At 35.8% G+C, this 20,713-nt stretch overlaps 1 protein-coding gene across 1 annotated transcript; it reads right to left on the bottom strand.

Annotated features, from left to right (window-relative positions):
- Positions 1–633: 633 nt before the first annotated feature.
- On the bottom strand, positions 634–4,986 carry LOC137747530 (SPX domain-containing membrane protein At4g22990-like). Its single transcript, XM_068487660.1, has 10 exons — positions 4,720–4,986; positions 4,527–4,647; positions 3,711–4,025; positions 3,468–3,581; positions 2,862–3,316; positions 2,443–2,735; positions 2,174–2,358; positions 1,475–1,665; positions 1,252–1,385; positions 634–1,080 (listed from the first exon to the last, which is right to left on the bottom strand). Exons 1-10 carry the CDS (start codon positions 4,770–4,772, stop codon positions 842–844), a joined length of 2,100 nt encoding a protein of 699 aa, XP_068343761.1. The 5' UTR covers positions 4,773–4,986; the 3' UTR covers positions 634–841.
- Between the last annotated feature and the right edge of the window lie 15,727 nt (positions 4,987–20,713).

The raw sequence follows: 20,713 nt of genomic DNA, 5'->3' as shown, positions 1-20,713 counted from the left end.
CTCAAATTCCCTCTAATTCCTTAACTTTTTCAAATTCTTTAAAATTAAATTCTAATTGAATACACCTGGAATGTTATAAAATAGTTTCTTAATTGAATACACCCAGATTTCTAAAATCTTAAAATAGTTTCTTAAAATCTTGATTGAATACACAGAATTTCAAAGAGTCCCTTAAAATTCTGAATGAATACCCCTAGATTCATTAAAAGAATTAAAATCCCTCAAAATCTCAATTCAATACTTTCCTTGAATGTTGTTTTCAGTTTTTGGGAAAATGCTTTTAATACAATAGATTTACACAATTTTCCATACTCGGTTATATAATCCTCCCAAATTATCAACCCACATTCTATTCCACTTTCTTCACTCTCTCGTAGCGATCCAGAATGTATACAATCAGTTGTGAATTATTAATGCATGTGAAACATCCACACGTACATGCGCAAGTGATTGCCCTTAACATTAATCGGGATATGTTTTCTTTTACTATTTAAAATGAAGTTGATGAAAGGAGATTTGGACTTAAAACTCCAGTAAACCACTAAAGACACAAACTCCTCACCATAATATGTTTGTGCCATATAAATCATTTTCTAAGGAGAAAAAAAACCCTTAATTGACAAATATCAAATGAAACACTAATAATTTGGGCATGTAATAAAGTCTGTTGTGTTATTATATTAAGCTGCTACAACATTTTGAGAACTTGAAAAACATATTGCAAGAGATTCAAGTCCTCACTTTTCATGTAAACACCACCAATAAAAAAGCATTGTTGGCATTGGTTTAATACTGAGAAAGTGTAGAGAGTTCCATTGTACAAAGAGAAGAGGGATGGAAATTAGTAGAGAGAGTTGTAGGTGAAGCAGGTGGCAACAATGGAAGTGACACAGATGAAGAGTGCAGGAACTAAGGTGGTGTTCAACAGCTTGCTTTCGCCCAAAGCCCCCGATATGGTTATTGTTCCATCTGCGATTACCCGAGCTAGGGTTCCTGCTTCGGTTGAAAGCAGTCCGCCATTGTAAGTCCCCCGAGCAAGCCTCGATGACATGACACGAGATAGGAGTGATAAGTTCACACCTGGATTAGTACATCAACTGTCAATCTTTTCATTTGATTAAGCAAAGCAAAATTTCATGTGTATGTGAACAGAAACTAAAAAGATGATTTTTCAGGGCAAGCACTTCAAAAAATTCTTACCAAATGCAAATAGAGAAGCAATTATCGTTCCAAATCTAGAGAGTGAATTACCTTCGAGGACTTCAGCTGCCACGAATGTTAAAAGCGCTGAGCCGACATATTGAGGCACGGAGTAAGGGATCAATACGTGGAAGCTTAGTAGTATACCTATGCATACCAAAATCTCCGATACCAGTAAAACTTGCCTGCAATCAGAGAGAAAAAATATGCATAAGCTGATGAGTAACATATAACAGATAATACATACAGTGACTTCTCAATTTTGAAGGTTTACCTTTCTTCAAACATGTTGCTGATGTAACTTCCAATAACAACGTTCACCGGAAGCACTGTTAACCCAAGACATGCAAGAAAGGTTGCCACACTACTAGTTGACCAAACAAAATAATATCCAGTGATGACACTGGATTCAGCAAGCACAATCTCCATTGCGTATTTGAGCATGAAATAGATATATAGTTGAACCTGTTGAGCGTTCACAAGATTCAAGTAAGACGTCGTGCCAAATGTTGGAACAAGTTCAAAAGAGATGAAAGATCTAAATCAGTAATATATGTTCATGCTACTTTACTAAAGCAAGCTTGAGAGCTGAAAAAGGGAAATGAACAAGGCGATCTAAGAAAACCAGAGTAACATATGCTGAGAGAGAGGATCTAAGAATGTACGGTTAGAACATCGTATTGCTACATTCTTCGGATTTCCATGAACCTAAACAGATTTGCTTCGAAAAGATACAAAACTTCTTAGTTTGGTGAACCTACGAAATGCAAATATATGACTTCAGTGATGCCATTTTGTTATGATGAGTTTTCTTAATGAATGATTTTTATTTCCCATGGTTTTAGAAAATCGATCTGAGTAATCTAGCTTACTCAACAACAACTAGTCGTCGAAATTCATGAGGTGAATGTTCCTCCTCTCCTCGACGAATAAAGACTTCAACTACAAGTAAGAACTAGAAAATACTCTATACCTTTACTGAAGGGGTTAGTAGTCTATATGCTGACACAATTGAATTGACTGGTTTCTGAATTTGCACAGCATCTTCCTCGGCATCCTCACCATCTGTGTCTCTATCTTCAAGTTTTTCCTTAGCTTTGGAGTTTGTAAGGAACGGTTGTGTGGAACTATTCTCCACAGAAATATTTACGTATTTCCCTATTCCAAAAAGCTTCATATCAGTAATAAAGATATTGTGTTCCATAAACAGTATTAAGAATGAAGCATATCTTGCTTACAGACCAGAATTAGATTCTCGTGGCACTTCTGGAGCACGAGAAGGTTCTTTGAAAGAGATTGACAACCACAACAGATAGATGAGCCACGCGAGAGCCATTACCCAACCAGGTAATGTGTCTTCATTGAATGTCAACTTATAAATCTTGAAATTTCTTTGGAACAAACAAGCAAGAGCAGGACCACATGCCATTCCAAGCGCACCGGCACTAACAAAACCAGCAGAAGCCTGCATTCGCAGTTTCGGGGGTACGCAGTCACTGATGTAACGCCTATTAACTGCTCTTGCAGAACCTAACCTGCAAAATTGACAGCATGACTATTGGTGTTAACAAGGTAAACGAGAGAATTAAATTCCAAAGCATGAATAGGAACGGATCACTTGTGCACTAAATTTACAGTTTAACTATAAAAAATTCACTTACCCACAGAATAATCGACCAATCAGAAGTACTGATATGGAATTAAGATCATAAGCTAGAGCATATAAAGTATTTCCCACCAGAAGAATGATGCTGCTAAATATGAGTGGTCTCATGTATGATCTATTTGACCAAGCACTGAAATAAACTGAAGAAAAGATCTGGGCAACCGCCATTGATCCAATCACAACACCACAGACAGTTGCTGCAGCTCCGAGGGTCATGGAGTAATTGTCAGCTGTTGGGACAATTATATATGTATTAACCATATACAGAAATGTGTTTGCCAAGTTTAAGATGAGTGACATGAAATGATATTTGCTGTCATCAGCCTGATCCCCGGATAGAATTGGTAAATCCTCCTCCATGAGAAGTGCATGTTTTCCCAAATAATGAAGGAAACTTGTTGAATTTGACAACCTGTTCACCGCTGCCCTAAGAGAATTAACGACAGGATCCTGCGAAATAAGACCAAATATTTAAACGTCAGTTGAAATTCAATATTGCATAACATACTTGCAGAGGCAGAAACAATTTGAAATTCAATGAGAGGGATTAGAAAAAAGAATTGTTGTTGCAAAGAATACTTCAATGGATATTAGAGTAAACCGGGTGAGAAAAAGCAGGTTGATCATATATTGATATGTAGTTCTCATATTGCTGTTGAAATCCTTGAAGATCCGCAAGGTTGCGAGATATGGCTCCAACAACAGCTCCAATACCCTGCACGTTTAGCTATTAGTTAATGATCCTTGTTTTCAAATATAAAGACAGTATGATTCGTGGAAACAATTCATAAGGTGCAGTTATATACGAAAGTAAAAGAAATGAGTACAAAATTCAGCACATTACCACATGCTTGCAAACTTGTCGTAACTGAGAATAAGGATGATTTGCGCGAGTTTTGACATAGTAATCTGTAAATTTATAGCCAAACCGCTTATCAAACTTCTTCAATATCTTACGCAGACCGATAGCATTCATCTCAACAAAAGATAGGATTCTTAAAAGATCGCGTCCAACTGATCTGTATGCTTCTTGCAGTTGAGAAATTCTCTCTCTATCAGCATCTTGTCGTATGAGAGACTCATATTGTTCTCCAAGACTAGATAACCTGCTTGCAAGCACTCCTTGTTGTTCCAGCATAAACATGACAATCTTTTCAATCTGAATTTAAAAGACAAAAATACAAAAATGAAAAAAGAAATCATGCTTCTGGCGATGATTTAACACCTAAATCATCCATCAGTGTGAATGGATCAGCTCTACCAGCAAAATTCTATGCTTCGACGTCAATGAATTTAAAAAAGATGAAGTTGATCCACACCAGAAAACGGGGGAAAAGAAAGCTCGGGAAATCTAGACATTTCATTTGGACCATTTCCAAACAGATTATCAATTTAATAGAGAATAGTTCATCGGCATATGTCCTAATGTCTTTATTTTCCATGCTTGAAAATAAGACGAAGGGTAAAAAACCAAGCATATCTTCCTATTAATATTATCGACGAGATGCAGCAACAGATTGGCCTCACATGTAGTAAACTTTAGCGGAAGGATCACAAATGTGCATGACTTTTAGTTTCAGCAAACATCGCGAATCAAGATAACAATGGCGATTTTGAGAAGTCCTTAAGAACATAATTCCTACATGAATATACGAGTTACCTCGCTATCGAGCAATCTTGAGAAGTCTTTAAGAACATGGGGATGATTTTGTGTTCCAACTTCAATTTGTTGAGTATACTGGTTGAGTTTCTTCTTCATTAACTTGTAGTCCAAATAGCATCTGAAATGAAATAATCAAACTAAAAGTCTAAGCAGATAACATTTTTCAGGTCAAAAACTTACTCGAACATACCCTTGCCATTCTTGAATTTGCGATTCTCGCAACTTCTTCCCGAAGGCGACCATCTTTCAGATTCAATGCAACTGCACGAAGAAAATCAGCTGCAACACAGTGTTTTTGTAAGAGTTGATAAAGCAGCAAAGTGAAGAAGTACTAAAATTTTCCTTCCTCTCAAATGTTAGTTATATGCTTTTCGACTTGTAAAAGGAGCAAGATTTTGTTTTGGTAAAATTTCTAGTTCGATTTTTACCAAAACAAAATAATCTAGTTTGGCAATTTCTTCATAACTACTCAAGAATGGGAAAAAAAAAAAAAAAAATCTTCTCCTTTAATTTTTTTCTCAACGAAAACTGGAAAACAACGAAATCTTTGATTTGCCCCATTTTTCTCAATTTCACTTTCCTTGGAGTAAAACGTCCATATCAAGAAATTTTAACTGAAAACATTTAAAAAATAAACACATGAAATGACCTAAACAGTGTGCTCCCCCTCTAAACGCAAGTCCAAATACCACTCGTCATATATGGCCTTAGATTAAATTAATTAGAATATTGCTCGAAACACACATAAACACAATTCCATATTAAACAAAATCGAATTCAAACAAAAAATGAACAAAAACCCAGAAATTTCATTGGCTGGAGAAGGAGATAACGTTACCAAATCCCAAATAGTTCATCTACCACTCACGTTCATGTTTTGGCAAAAAAAAATATCGAAATGGATTCGATTTGAAAGAAATAAAGTTTGTGGGGAAAGCCGAAAAGGCAAGAACCTATTTGCGTGGGAATGGAAGTCCAGAATCATGAGAAAGGTTCCAGAAAACGGATTCCGATAAGAATCAAATGAAGAGAGGATCTGTGTGTGGTGTGGAGTTCTCCTCTTTAAGTGTTTAACTGAAAGAGAGAAGAGTGTAAGTGAATGAGTCAATGTCATGAACTGTCGCGCGAAATCTGTTGTACACGTGGAAGGAGTAAAATGGTAATTATGCAATAGCAGCCCCAAAAAAATTAATATGACATACAAAATATCAAAAGATCTACAGCCACGAGGTATTATAAATTAGATTTTTTATTTTGCTAAAATAATTTTTTTTATATAAAAATTCTTTATAATAAATTGATGGTAAAATTATGTTTTTTTTTTTTTAATTTCAAAACCCTGCTTATTTAGTTGGACTTTATTGTTCTACTAGTAGTTTAAATGACTCAAAACATTTTTGGTAAACATGTTTTTTAGGGTGAACTGCCAATTTAGTCTTTGAATTATCACCTAAGTGAAAATTAGGTCTCTAAATTATTTTTTTTTCTTTCAGAAAAAACAGTCCTTGAATTATAAAAAAATCTACCAATTACATCCCTAATATTATATTCGAAGCTACTATATTCAATTTTCCATCAATTTAAGTCATGTTACTTGCATGTGATACATATTGAAGGGTAGGTTGGTAATTTTACATAAAAAAATAATTTATGGAGTTAACTTTCGAGGGTAAATTAGACATTATATTCGCAACCTATATGAAGCGTTAAGAGCTTATAGGCGAGAAAAGAACGGTATTACACTCTAAAGTGTGTTGATGAAAAATTGGATAAATAGCTTTGAATATAATAGTAGGGATGAAATTAGCAAATTTAAATGAATTTAGGGACTTATTTTACCGAAAAATAATTTAGGAAACCAATTTTCACTGAGGTGATAGTTCAAGGACTAAATTGGCACTTCACTCTATTTTTAAGTCAGTTTTTAATAAATATGCAAGTAAGTCCTAAAAAGAGTACTTGAAGTACTTCCTGCAAGAAGTACAAAGTGTGCAACTCAAAGTGTTTTAACCTAATAGATTTTATTTGAATTGTATTCTTTAGAAGGCCAAATTTTACTTCAAATCTTAGTTTATTTTTGCACTATTTTGATGTAGGCCATTCGGATTTTGGTGTTGATCTGCTAATATTTATGTTTTACTGACTCAAACGTGGGGCAAAAACTACAACAAATCTTTGGGTTTTGTATTTATCTGTTTGTATATATATTTATTTATTATGATATATTTTGATTTTCTTAGTTTTGTATTTTGAGAAGTTATTCTTTCATGATACTCAAAGTTTAGGAGTGATGTAATTTTGGATTGGGATGGTTATTCATTCAAAGTTAACTGATCTTGTTGTCCCAAATTGCGCTTTTATTTTTATTTTTTCTATCATGAAGTTTTGTCCACATGATTTTCTATCATGGTAGTGTATTTTATTTTATGCTGCGTAATACTATTTTGATGGAGTTTTAATGGATTTTCTTATACTCTATGTAGATTCTTAATCTCATAGGGGGGCTGGGTAAAGTATGAAATACACACAAATTCTTCACTTTTCGCATCCTTGAACAAATATATAATTATCATCTCATTTTATCAAATGTGTGAGAAGTGTTAATTTTGTCGACGTAGTAGGGACTCTTTGGTCTTTTTAGTAGTGAATATGGGGATTAAAGAAATTGTGAGTTTCAATGACCATATTCGGAAATTAAGCTATTAATTTAGTGTTGCCAATGAGAGGATTATTTAAGGTAATTTTGGCAGGGTTTTTTGTTTTCTGTTGTTCATGATAGGGTGATTTTGTTGTTTCAGATATCCCAACTATGAAAACGAGTTGAAAAAATAAATAAATCAAAGAGCCGCCTGCTAGGTTCGAAAACTAATGTCTTCTTAAACACAGTTCACATAATGTGTAGAATATAGGGAGCATAGCAAAATTAAGTCACATATATGAAGAAATCACACTTAAAATTTGATCAGAAACAAAAGGGTTGAGATTATTATTTAAAAAATGAAGATATATACCTAAAAAATATACACGTTTCTTACTTAAATTTCAATATTTATATACGTTTCTTAGTCAAATTTCACCTGAAAACGGTAGTTTAAAAAATGAAGATATATATCTAAAAAATAAAAGGTGTTTTTTTAACTTTAATCCTTCAAGAAGATTGAAATTTAAAATAAACTTGGTGTTAGATTACATATTGATTATAATCTCTTGATATGTCTTTAATTCAAAATAATTAATGTGCATTTTATTTAATGTCTCCCCATTAAATATTTAAATTTATTCATATACAAATTTTAATTTATTGTTTGGCAAAAAAAGTTTTTTAGTTTATTAATTTTATTTAACATTCTTCAAACTTGAAAGACTCAATTAATGCACCTAAATGTTAGTACCGAAATGTGTGTACTAAAATGTATTATGTTGAACTAATGTATTTAAATGTTAGTACCGAAATGTATGTACCGAAATATATATACCGAAATGTATTATATTAAATTAATGTACCTATATGTGTGTGTATGCACTGAAATGTATTATATTGAATTAATGTACCTAAATGTTTGTATCGAAATGTATGTACCGAAATATGTGTACTTAAATGTATGCATCGAAATGTATTACAATGAATTTAATGTACCTAAATGAAGAAGACAAAGTATATCGAAATATATTGTATAACAAAAATTAGTTTATCTAAATGTTTACAACAAAATATATTACGATAAATGAAATGAAAATGAAAATTATAATGAAATAAAATTAATACGTTAAAAATTAGGAAGAAAAAGAGAAATAATTAAAAAATCAAAATATGATTAATAAATGAGGTTATTAATGTATCAAGGAACTGAAATTAGATTTTGATCTTACTCAAGATTTTAATTTAAAAATCATTTTTGCCAAGGATTAAATTCTAAAAATAAAGTATATCTTAAAAAAACCTGTTCTTACACTTTGAGAAGGGGTGATGAGGATTGCTTTTGATCAGAAATTGAAAAACGAAGAAACTGAAACAAAGGCCGGGTGAGTTTACCTTTATACAGTCCGTATACTTCGATACATATACGGTGGAAACACACACACAAACATACATACGTGTGTGTTTCCACTATATATGTATGTATGCCGAAAGACTAGCTAACTATAATTGCAATATCTGCGTTTCAAAGCATAATGCAAAAGGCAGGACTTACAGTCACAGAAGAACTCAGAAACTCATGATCAGGTCGTCAAAGTTCACCCTACTGAATGCTGACAAACCTTGTAGGCCTCTTTTCACTTCAAAGGAGTAGGAGTACTACGACCTTTTATAAAGAATCACACTACGGTAAAGTGAGAGATAGAAAGAGAGAAACAGAGCACGAGTTGCCTCTAGGCTCTAGAGGATGCCTTTCCACCAAACAAATTATAATTAAGCTGTTTCTTTATTTAACACTCGGCTTTTGAAACAACGAAGGGGTAAGTTAAAACTGAAATGGATGAATATCCGCCGTGTTGTTCATGAGCACATGTGATTACATGCCATGCACCTTTACTATTTTGTGGTTCAAAACACAAGAAAAATCATAGATTTTAACATTAGGGTGAGGGTCTGAATCTTAGAGCCTTAGCCAAGTGTCATGCATAGAGGGCGTGGATGTAATTTGCTGTAAAATAATATGAAAAAGACTGGAGGAAACTATCTTATTAAACCACATTTTATAAACGACATGATATGGTAACAAAGTAAGACTTCATGATTTAAAAAAATTTTAAAAGGCAAACTTCAACAACAACATCATATGATTTATAGACCGTGGTTTAAAAGATGGTCTCTCTAGCATTTCCTCAATAATATATATAATAACGACATGATATGTATACATGATTCTCCTCTTCTCATAGTTTAGTTGAATTTAGTATAAATTATACTATCACTTGTCAAAAAAAAAAAAAATGATCTACCAGTTGGCATATGAGGATTGCTATTGAAAATCGCTCATAAGCAAACTTAAGTGAGACTTGTGAACACTTGTAGTAATTTCTACCCAACACTTTAGTAGTAGTAACGCAGTAAAAAAGAAATATTACATGTGTCAACAAGTCCTACTTTAATGTGCTTTTTAGAGAATTTAAGTTATGATGATACAATGTGATGCGAAAATAATTAAACACACAAATTAAACCCTCGTTTGACAATTGTAGTAGAATGGATAAGTGAGGGATCGATCTAGACCGGGGATTAGGAGGGCTTGCAAATCTCTTGGAAACTGACTCAAAAACGTAAAATAAAGTTTAAAACACTAAACTAGACTCAAAGAATGCAAAATTAAAGTTTAAAACACTAAGACAAACCAAAAACTCAAAATGCTTTAAAAACACAAACTAAATTGAATTCTAACTAAAATGAACATTAAAGCAAAAGGGGGATTGAGGTTTTTACGAAAATTGAAATAACAAAACAAGTTAATAAACTAGACAGAATGTAAATATGAAATTTATGGATGAATGCTAGCTAAGGGGTTCATCTCCATACATGTTACACTTGCATACAAGATTGATTCTCAGTTGGTCTTTCGATAAATTATGAAACTCAACGCCCCGGGTTAATTAGGTCCGCTTAAATTAACCGTCAAGTTCTCCTTAAGTTAATGAATTGGATGGGTTAGCGCAACGCAATTCACCACATTCTCCAAAAGTCCTTTACGTGAAAAGCACAATAAAGATACAATCAAAGATCATTAAGCATTATGAAAACTATAAATGTTGACGAGGCATTCGTTACTATGGAATACGCATGAAACTTATGCCAAGAATTCGTTTAACGCGATTGTTTATAAGCAACCTCCACTACTTGTGAATATAAGTTCATAACGATTAGGTGAAATTCACTTATATTCTAGCGTCATATTTATGCATGAAAATTAAGCGCGCACTCTCAATAAACATACATAAATAGGTTATCAATCAAATAGTTAAACAAATTGAATTCACAACTTATGAAACGCAATTAGAAGTAATCAAATCAAAATGCAAGCATAAACATTTATTTCGAATTACCCCCTAGCTAAAGGGGGATTAGTTCTTCATAACTTTGAAATTAAAGAAACACCTAAACATTCCAACAACTCAAACTTGAATTGTATGAACGTTTAGGCACTCTTCTCTTCCATTCCTCATACGTACAAAACAAAGAGAATTGAATTTAAACTTTGAAATCAAAGAAACACCTAAACATTCCAACAACTCAAACTTGAATTGTATGAACGTTTAGGCCCTCTTATCTTCCTCGTTATTGTAGCACAAGGTCTAAGGTGAGGTTTGGGGGATTATGGAAATGGTAGAGGAGTGGTTTGGAGGGTTGGGAAGTGGTGGAAATAGAAGGGAATGATGCTGGAAATGAAGAGAACCCACGGCAACAAGGTTGCTGTTTTTGTGTTTGTTGTTGTGTTGTGAAAGAGATGATCCTTGAATGAATGAATGCAAGGCTATTTATAGGAGTAATGGAGGGAACATGACAGCTAGGAGGTGGGTGGAAATGTGGCTGCAAGTTTGGTGAATGATTATGAGTGAATGCATGTGAATGTGGCTAGGTTGGAAAGCTGGAAATCTGAAAATGCAAATGGGAATGCTGAAATGCAAAGGTGGCCACGGTTTTGAGTGTGTTTTGTGTTGGAAATGCATGTGAATGCATGTGAATGTTGTTTGTGTGAAGTGTGTGTGGGTTAAAGAGTGAATGGTGGTGTAATGATGAAGTGTGATGGCTGAAAATGTCAAGGGAAATGCATGTGATTGCACGGCAAAGAATTTCAGGATGCATGTGTGTTGGTGTGTTGTGTGATTTGTTTTGTGGTTAATGGGAATGTGGTTGAATGATTAAATGGACATGTGGGTGAATGTGAAGGGAATGCATGTGTTGATTGATTTGTGGTGCAATGATGAAAGGCAAAGTGGAAGAATGTGGCTGAAATGGTTGAGGAATTATGCACGGCAATGGGTTGATTTTTTTGATGATTTAAAATGTTGATGCATGATGAAGAGTTAATAAATAATGCATGTAGGGTTAGCTAGGTTGTGTGATGATGAGTGTATGTGACATTGTTTTGTGACAAAGAATGGATAGGGTGAATGATTATGTGGCTACATGTTTGAATAATTAAAGTGCATGTGGGTTGATTGAATGAATGCAAAGTGAATGATTAATGAAATGGGAAAGCATGACCAAGGTGGAAATGCATGTGAAATGTTGGAAAGGGATTGGGAATGCACGGCTTTGGGGAAAGAATGAATGGATGTGCAAATGTGTTTTAATTAATGAAAGTGTTTGGAGAATGAATGCAATGATGAAGAGTGAATAAAGAATGCATGTAGGGTTAGCTAGGTTGGCTTTGTTTGGGTGCATGTGTGTTAATGGTGGTTTTGCATGTGAATTGATGGATTGTTTTTGATGGAATGGATGGTTCTTTGCATGGCTATAAGGGAGAGAATAAGAGAGAATGGGCTAGGCCCTTTGTTTTATGTCCAAAGTGAATACAAGGCCTTCAAATTCGTCCATCCTTTTGGCTCCATGGATAAGCTATCCAATCCATGCCCAAAAATGCTCCAAATGGCCTCAAAATGCACTTTCTTGCTCCCTAGGCCCTTAGAACCTGAAAACACACAAAAGAAGCATAAAGGACTAAAATAACTAGAGAAACATAACGTAAATGCACGAGAACAAGCCATTTAAGTCGCATGAATATGCTCCTATCAAATACCCCCACACTTATCTTTTGCTAGTCCTCGAGCAAAACAGAAAGAAAAACAAAACAAAACCAAACGAAACAAAACAAGTAAAACACAACCTAAACCTTCCAACAACTGTCTTAGGGATTTCCAATGCACATGACACGTTAAAAATCATCATTCCCACAGATTTTAGTCATCTTCACACTTAAGTACATTCTTAATCATAGTCACCATATACTAGTTCACAATTAAGCATTTAAAACCATGTTTTGAATGTAGTAACATGCCTTAGAGAATTTGCTCAATTCCTTACAAGATATGCACTCGATTTTCACTCAGATTTTCTAACTACACACCCTAATCTAGTCATATGTGAGAAGATTGATGTAAACATGTAGACGAACACTCACATAAGTTATAACAAGGAAAGCATTTTCTGGATTTACGATAATGACATGAATATGATCTCATGAATGGAATGCTACTACTTAGAATGAGAACCAGTGATTCCATAAGCTCATATCAATTCCAAACTCCACAAATTGAAACACATAACACTCAAGATAAAAGCATAAGGGTTGAAACGGAGCTAAAGGTGTTTGGCTAACAAAGAAGGGATATGGAAAACAAAGGTTCTTAAAGAAATAGCGAGCAAAGCATTTGAATTAACGTAGAATTCACTTTTGAATGAAAACTCAACTTTTGAACAAGGGGGAACAAGCTCTTTTTCCTTTCTTTCTTTTCTTTTCTGTTTTTCTTTTTCATATGTTTTTCACAATTTTTTTTTTTTTTTTTTTCTTTTCTCCTGACTTCTCAAAACATACATAAACACTTAAGAACAAAACATTCTCTCCCCCACACTTATTTTCTTTCATAATGTAACTCAAAAGGAATTCAATTAAGTCATGCTCACTATCTTTTAAGAACAAGGGTGGGGATTGTCCTAAACTAGGCTAGGTGAGGAAAATGTGGGTAAACAAAGAATAAAGGCTAAACAAGGCTCAACGGGGTTAAAACTTACAACATATACGAAATATGGGAAGTAAGGCTATTTGGCTATGGTGGCAACTACACAACTTCATCTTGATATATGTTATGCAATTCAATGTCATGCTTTGAATGAAACGGATATAAGTTCTAGCATTTAGTTCTATCATGATACAATTGCATTCTAAGTAGCAACCAAGCAAGGAATAATGAGATCATGCAACAACTTTAGAAAAGAAAGAATCACAGAATATAACTCTCCAAAGAAGGTAATGGCTCGAGTCTCACAGGGGTGTAGCGTTATTATGAGTTCCTTCCTTCAAGCATGTTACAAAAACGAATTTTTCTTTTATGATTGCATGTGAAGTCATACATTATAGCCATAACTAAACATATACCAAGAGTAAATCAAACTTTCATCCATGTTTATAACTCTTTTTAACCGTCATGCAATTACAAACCAAATCCTTATCATTGTGTTGGAAGGTACCCTAAGACACAAACACACAAAAACGACTCAAAACACTCTTTTTAGGCTTTTTAAAACATGTTTTTCAAATTTTTATGTGATTTTCGGAGTTATAAAAACAAAACATACTAAAACACTCTAAAACAACTTAAAAACAATTTAAAACAGCAAGGAACAACACTTGAAGTTATGGGTGATAAAATTCAACGAATTTGCATCAACATACTTAGTTACCCCCCCCACACTTAAATCAAACATTGTCCTCAATGTTTTAACCATAGATTCACACAAAGCATAAGTAAATACACAAAAAGCACTTAAACATACTAAACATGGCAGAATGTAATTAACAAAGAGAAGAGTTTAGAGACGCAAATCTGGTTATAGAGTGTAAATTCCATCTTCTCCTTGGTAATTGCATTGAGGCTATTGATCTTTGTGATTCCACAGGCTTACTCTTGAACTGGTTTCTGCCCATCGTTGATTTTCCTTTGTGCTACTTCTTGAACTGGGCAGCAGGATGGTTCTTTTGGTCTCCCCCGAAGGTCTGAGCTTATCCCTTTTATCTGTTTCTTTGTTCAATCTTTCCAATTCGTATTGAAAAGGGTTGGAGGATAACTCAGCCTATGTTTGTCTCCACATGCTTCAATGTATCATTTTCACTTGCCTTACTCGCTCCCTTTTGCAGAAGTGGTCCCTTCTCCGGAAGTGTATCAACCGTTGAAGATGACTACTCGAGAGCAACGCTAGGTAAGCAATCAGGAATAGATTCCAGGCAGTTGGCTCCAGATCGGAAGATTGACTCCAAGTGCCGGCTGATTGCTTCTTTTACTTTGCCATGCGAGTAAGAACAAGGACAAAGAAAAAGACAGGGAAAGAGCATGATATGAGATACTTTTGCTTTTGACCTTGATGATATGAGATACCTTTGCTTTGAAGAAGCGGTGGATGAATCAGCACATGCTTCAATCCGCCGTTTCCTCCTGGGTCATATGTACTCCAGGCATCTGGTATCATCTTTGGGGAAGAAGAAAGAATTGAGTATTTTGAAAGGCCTTGCTGGGAGTGCGCCCTCAGAGGTGAGGGAGAGTTGGGCATTTTCTTCAGGTTTGCCCTGCCATAAAAGACGAAGGTCGACATATATAGAGATAATATCAAGTGGTGGTACTTTTTACCCTTGTCGACAAACGTTTTGATCCCGCAATTCTGGCTTTTTGAAATAGTGGCGCCTCTTCGATCTTTGAATACGCCTCTTCGATTTCTGAGCAGGCACCCCTTCGATTTCTGAACGACGCCCCTTCGCTTTCTGAACGACACGTGGTAGTGCAGATGCGGCTCCTTTTGACAAAGCTGCACGCGTTTTCTGAAAAGCAGAGAAAGCGTCGCCGAACTTTGCGCTTGTCGGCTAAAGATGTGTAGTTGCGATGATGGCCTCCACGTGTTTTCAGCTTTGTCAGAAATCTTTTGCCAAAGTTGAACGCGTCTTCTGAAAAGCCAAGAACGCGTCGCCTAAATTACGCCGGAAATTCCGGCTCTTTGAATCGGTGGACGCGTCGCCTTGGCATTTTATAGAGCTATCGATCACCGCCAATATACACACTCTGAAGATTTCCCATTCCTGAAACTCGACTCCGGCCCTTTGTGAAATTTTTAACTCCATCCACCCCTTCTCTTTGAACACTTTTGAAAAAAATGGCAAACTCATCGAACCTTAGCTTAGATTTGAGTCTCAGCAGCGATCTGGTTGCGCCCCGTCAAGGTAATGTATGGCGCCCTTCTTTTTTATCTTCTAACGGTCCTCTTTCAGGTGAAGACTCTGTGATGCAGGACGCCACAACAGCTACAATAGTAGCTAAAAACCTCCTCACTCCAAAAGATAGTAGGCTGCTGTCAGGACGGTCCGATGAGTTGGCCGTTCAAGAGTCCCTCGCACTTAGTGTTCAGTGTGCGAGCTCTGTGTCCAACATGGGCCTACGCCTGCTTGCCCGCTCCCGTCAGGTGGAATCGTTGATGGCAGAGGTGGAAAGACTTAAGCAAGAGAACCAGCAGCTTAAGTACGAGAATAGAAGTTTGCATGTGCTTGCAAATAACTATTCGTCGGGGATGAAGAGGAAGCTTGATGAGCTGCAAGAATCTGAGGGTCGAATTCACAGTGACCGTCAAAGGCTTGCGTCTTATCTCCAGAGGCACCTTTTTCCTGGGTCATCCAGCGCTTGGCCAAGTATTGAGGCCTGGAATGCTCTAGCTCCGATGCCTCCCGCTCCGATGGCTTCCGCTCCGATGCCTCCCGCTTCTATGCCTCCCGCTTCTGCGCCTTCCGCTTCTGCGCCTCGTAGTGGGGCTTCACGTAAACAACCTTTGTGAAGCTCCACCTTTCTCCATGTTTAGTATCTTTCTTTCAAATTTTTTTTTTTTTTTTTTTTTTTTTTTTATTAACATAAATAAAATCAAACGGCATGGAATTTATCTTTGAATGGGCGGTGATACTTGAAATGATCCGGTAATAGTTTAAATTCCATTTTGGGTGCCTGAATCATTAACCACATGTTAGTATAAAAGAAAATTGAAATTCGGGGAGGCGGCTTACCTGTGTGCTCCAAAATGAACTCCAGAATAAACACCCCTTCGAAAGTTATGACTTGTCCCGTGTCATAAAATCCAACTTCCTTGGGAATTGTGGTTTCAAATTTGTCCTCTTTGATGCCTTCTACATCTTCTCCAGCCACTACCTTCTCTTGAATCATTCTTCTTGGTGTACAAAGTCCTTTGAAGAATTCAACACCATCTAAAACTTGCTGTGTTGCACCAAGAATTTGAATAGCATTTTGCACCTTTGGGAAGGCTTCCACGATGTCCTTTTTACTCTCTTCTTGGTTGGGAATCAAAAACCTGCTAGGAAAAGGGACATTGGGTGGAATAACATCAGAATAACATGAAATTGGGACGTCCTTACTGGTGGTGGGTGGTTTAGAGGGCTTAGGGGGCTGCGGCAAGGGTTGTTCTACCCTTTCCGTGTGCATGTTTTCTTCCTCCTCCTCAATTAGCAGCTCTTCATCCACTTCTAGGCTATGTTTGGACATTTTTAGGTCAGCTCCAACCTCCATAGCACTTCCCAAAGTGATAGCATTATGGATTTCAAAATCTTCCTTCGAGTTTTCAATAGTTGAGTTGGAAAGTTCACTTTGCTCTTGAATTTGTTTCATGAACTCCATAATCTGCCCAAATTGCTCGTCCAATTTACCCAACTTCTTGTCTTGATTTTGTTCGTCCTGCGTCAAAGAGGTTAGTAATTGAAATTTTTTATCATTATCCATGGACATACTTGAACTTGATTGGAATTGTTGTGGGGGAGGTTGTGGTGGCTGCATAGGTGTTGTATTGAACTCCTCATATGGTTGCCAATATGCTTCTTGTTGAGCCTCCTTGGCTTGATTTTGTGACCCCTGCGCCAAAGAATTTATTTCATTAAGAATTTGAATATAATCTACTGGCGAACTTGAATTTAATTGAGCATATTGCATATGAAGTTGTGGTGGCTGCATAGGTCTTGAATAGAACTCCTCATATGGTTGCCAATATGCTTCACGTTGAACTTGTTGATCTTCCCACCATATAGAGTTTGAATGATCCCTCCAATCTCTTTGTGGACATTGATTGGCTTGAAATCCTTGCCTATATGAAGCACCAAATGTAGGGACACTCTGCATTGTGGTCCTTTCGGCATACGGCGACAATTTAGAAGTAAGATTTGCCAATTGAGCTTGAATGCTAGCAAAATCCATAACTTACTTCTCTAGTACCTAAAAAGAAAGAGAACTAAATCAAAAATCAAAAGTAACAACAAACAAAGAAAACAACACTAAGTTAGAAACTAAAACGAAAACAACTAAACCAAAAAAAAAAAAAAGAACTAAGGGATTAGCAAAGTTGCTAATCCCCGGCAACGGCGCCAAAATTTGATGCGAAAATAATTAAACACACAAATTAAACCCTCGTTTGACAATTGTAGTAGAATGGATAAGTGAGGGATCGTTCTAGACCGGGGATTAGGAGGGCTTGCAAATCTCTTGGAAACTGACTCAAAAACGTAAAATAAAGTTTAAAACACTAAACTAGACTCAAAGAATGCAAAATTAAAGTTTAAAACACTAAGACAAACCAAAAACTCAAAATGCTTTAAAAACACAAACTAAATTGAATTCTAACTAAAATGAACATTAAAGCAAAAGGGGGATTGAGGTTTTTACGAAAATTGAAATAACAAAACAAGTTAATAAACTAGACAGAATGTAAATATGAAATTTATGGATGAATGCTAGCTAAGGGGTTCATCTCCATACATGTTACACTTGCATACAAGATTGATTCTCAGTTGGTCTTTCGATAAATTATGAAACTCAACGCCCCGGGTTAATTAGGTCCGCTTAAATTAACCGTCAAGTTCTCCTTAAGTTAATGAATTGGATGGGTTAGCGCAACGCAATTCACCACATTCTCCAAAAGTCCTTTACGTGAAAAGCACAATAAAGATACAATCAAAGATCATTAAGCATTATGAAAACTATAAATGTTGACGAGGCATTCGTTACTATGGAATACGCATGAAACTTATGCCAAGAATTCGTTTAACGCGATTGTTTATAAGCAACCTCCACTACTTGTGAATATAAGTTCATAACGATTAGGTGAAATTCACTTATATTCTAGCGTCATATTTATGCATGAAAATTAAGCGCGCACTCTCAATAAACATACATAAATAGGTTATCAATCAAATAGTTAAACAAATTGAATTCACAACTTATGAAACGCAATTAGAAGTAATCAAATCAAAATGCAAGCATAAACATTTATTTCGAATTACCCCCTAGCTAAAGGGGGATTAGTTCTTCATAACTTTGAAATTAAAGAAACACCTAAACATTCCAACAACTCAAACTTGAATTGTATGAACGTTTAGGCACTCTTCTCTTCCATTCCTCATACGTACAAAACAAAGAGAATTGAATTTAAACTTTGAAATCAAAGAAACACCTAAACATTCCAACAACTCAAACTTGAATTGTATGAACGTTTAGGCCCTCTTATCTTCCTCGTTATTGTAGCACAAGGTCTAAGGTGAGGTTTGGGGGATTATGGAAATGGTAGAGGAGTGGTTTGGAGGGTTGGGAAGTGGTGGAAATAGAAGGGAATGATGCTGGAAATGAAGAGAACCCACGGCAACAAGGTTGCTGTTTTTGTGTTTGTTGTTGTGTTGTGAAAGAGATGATCCTTGAATGAATGAATGCAAGGCTATTTATAGGAGTAATGGAGGGAACATGACAGCTAGGAGGTGGGTGGAAATGTGGCTGCAAGTTTGGTGAATGATTATGAGTGAATGCATGTGAATGTGGCTAGGTTGGAAAGCTGGAAATCTGAAAATGCAAATGGGAATGCTGAAATGCAAAGGTGGCCACGGTTTTGAGTGTGTTTTGTGTTGGAAATGCATGTGAATGCATGTGAATGTTGTTTGTGTGAAGTGTGTGTGGGTTAAAGAGTGAATGGTGGTGTAATGATGAAGTGTGATGGCTGAAAATGTCAAGGGAAATGCATGTGATTGCACGGCAAAGAATTTCAGGATGCATGTGTGTTGGTGTGTTGTGTGATTTGTTTTGTGGTTAATGGGAATGTGGTTGAATGATTAAATGGACATGTGGGTGAATGTGAAGGGAATGCATGTGTTGATTGATTTGTGGTGCAATGATGAAAGGCAAAGTGGAAGAATGTGGCTGAAATGGTTGAGGAATTATGCACGGCAATGGGTTGATTTTTTTGATGATTTAAAATGTTGATGCATGATGAAGAGTTAATAAATAATGCATGTAGGGTTAGCTAGGTTGTGTGATGATGAGTGTATGTGACATTGTTTTGTGACAAAGAATGGATAGGGTGAATGATTATGTGGCTACATGTTTGAATAATTAAAGTGCATGTGGGTTGATTGAATGAATGCAAAGTGAATGATTAATGAAATGGGAAAGCATGACCAAGGTGGAAATGCATGTGAAATGTTGGAAAGGGATTGGGAATGCACGGCTTTGGGGAAAGAATGAATGGATGTGCAAATGTGTTTTAATTAATGAAAGTGTTTGGAGAATGAATGCAATGATGAAGAGTGAATAAAGAATGCATGTAGGGTTAGCTAGGTTGGCTTTGTTTGGGTGCATGTGTGTTAATGGTGGTTTTGCATGTGAATTGATGGATTGTTTTTGATGGAATGGATGGTTCTTTGCATGGCTATAAGGGAGAGAATAAGAGAGAATGGGCTAGGCCCTTTGTTTTATGTCCAAAGTGAATACAAGGCCTTCAAATTCGTCCATCCTTTTGGCTCCATGGATAAGCTATCCAATCCATGCCCAAAAATGCTCCAAATGGCCTCAAAATGCACTTTCTTGCTCCCTAGGCCCTTAGAACCTGAAAACACACAAAAGAAGCATAAAGGACTAAAATAACTAGAGAAACATAACGTAAATGCACGAGAACAAGCCATTTAAGTCGCATGAATATGCTCCTATCACAATGTGATATAAATAATGTAGTTTCTCTGACATTGCTCACATAATATCGTTCCTCTTAGGTATATAAGTTTGAGTTCATGAATCTCACCTGGAGAAAATTTTGTTGAATCTAGTAGTACTACTAGTAATATAGAAAGAGTGGTAATATTACTTTACATGTTTTTCTCATTAGAAGAAGAGGGGGTTTTAAATTTGAAAGCTTCTAAAATAGAAATACTGCTAGATAGATCAAGAATTTGTGGGTAACCCTACTTTACATGCTAAGCTGTGTTAGGTTGGCAATAAGATTTGGCAACAAAAATGCACCGCAATCATATTCAAATACAGTTTAATAACATAATATGTCAAGAAAAATCCAATCTGATATATCCAAATCACAAATCCAATCCAACTTATTTGGTTTGCACGACATTAATGTTTATTTTGATCCTTTGATTCAAACACCAAAACATATAGTATATGTT

Source organism: Pyrus communis, chromosome 10 (genome assembly GCF_963583255.1).
Source record: "Pyrus communis chromosome 10, drPyrComm1.1, whole genome shotgun sequence".
Taxonomy (NCBI): Eukaryota; Viridiplantae; Streptophyta; class Magnoliopsida; order Rosales; family Rosaceae; genus Pyrus; species Pyrus communis.
The sequence above is the reverse complement of the archived record's forward strand: the minus strand, read 5'-3'. Positions and strand labels throughout refer to the sequence as shown.

Coding starts and splice junctions, on each gene's coding strand:
- LOC137747530 (XM_068487660.1), bottom strand. CDS start 4,772: ATGGTCGCCTTCGGGAAGAAGTTGCGAGAATCGCAAATTCAAGAATGG. Junction 1,666..2,173: donor TACTAACCCCTTCAGTAAAG/GTATAGAGTATT, acceptor AACGCTCAACAG/GTTCAACTATATATCTATTT. Junction 1,386..1,474: donor AGCAACATGTTTGAAGAAAG/GTAAACCTTCAA, acceptor CTCTGATTGCAG/GCAAGTTTTACTGGTATCGG.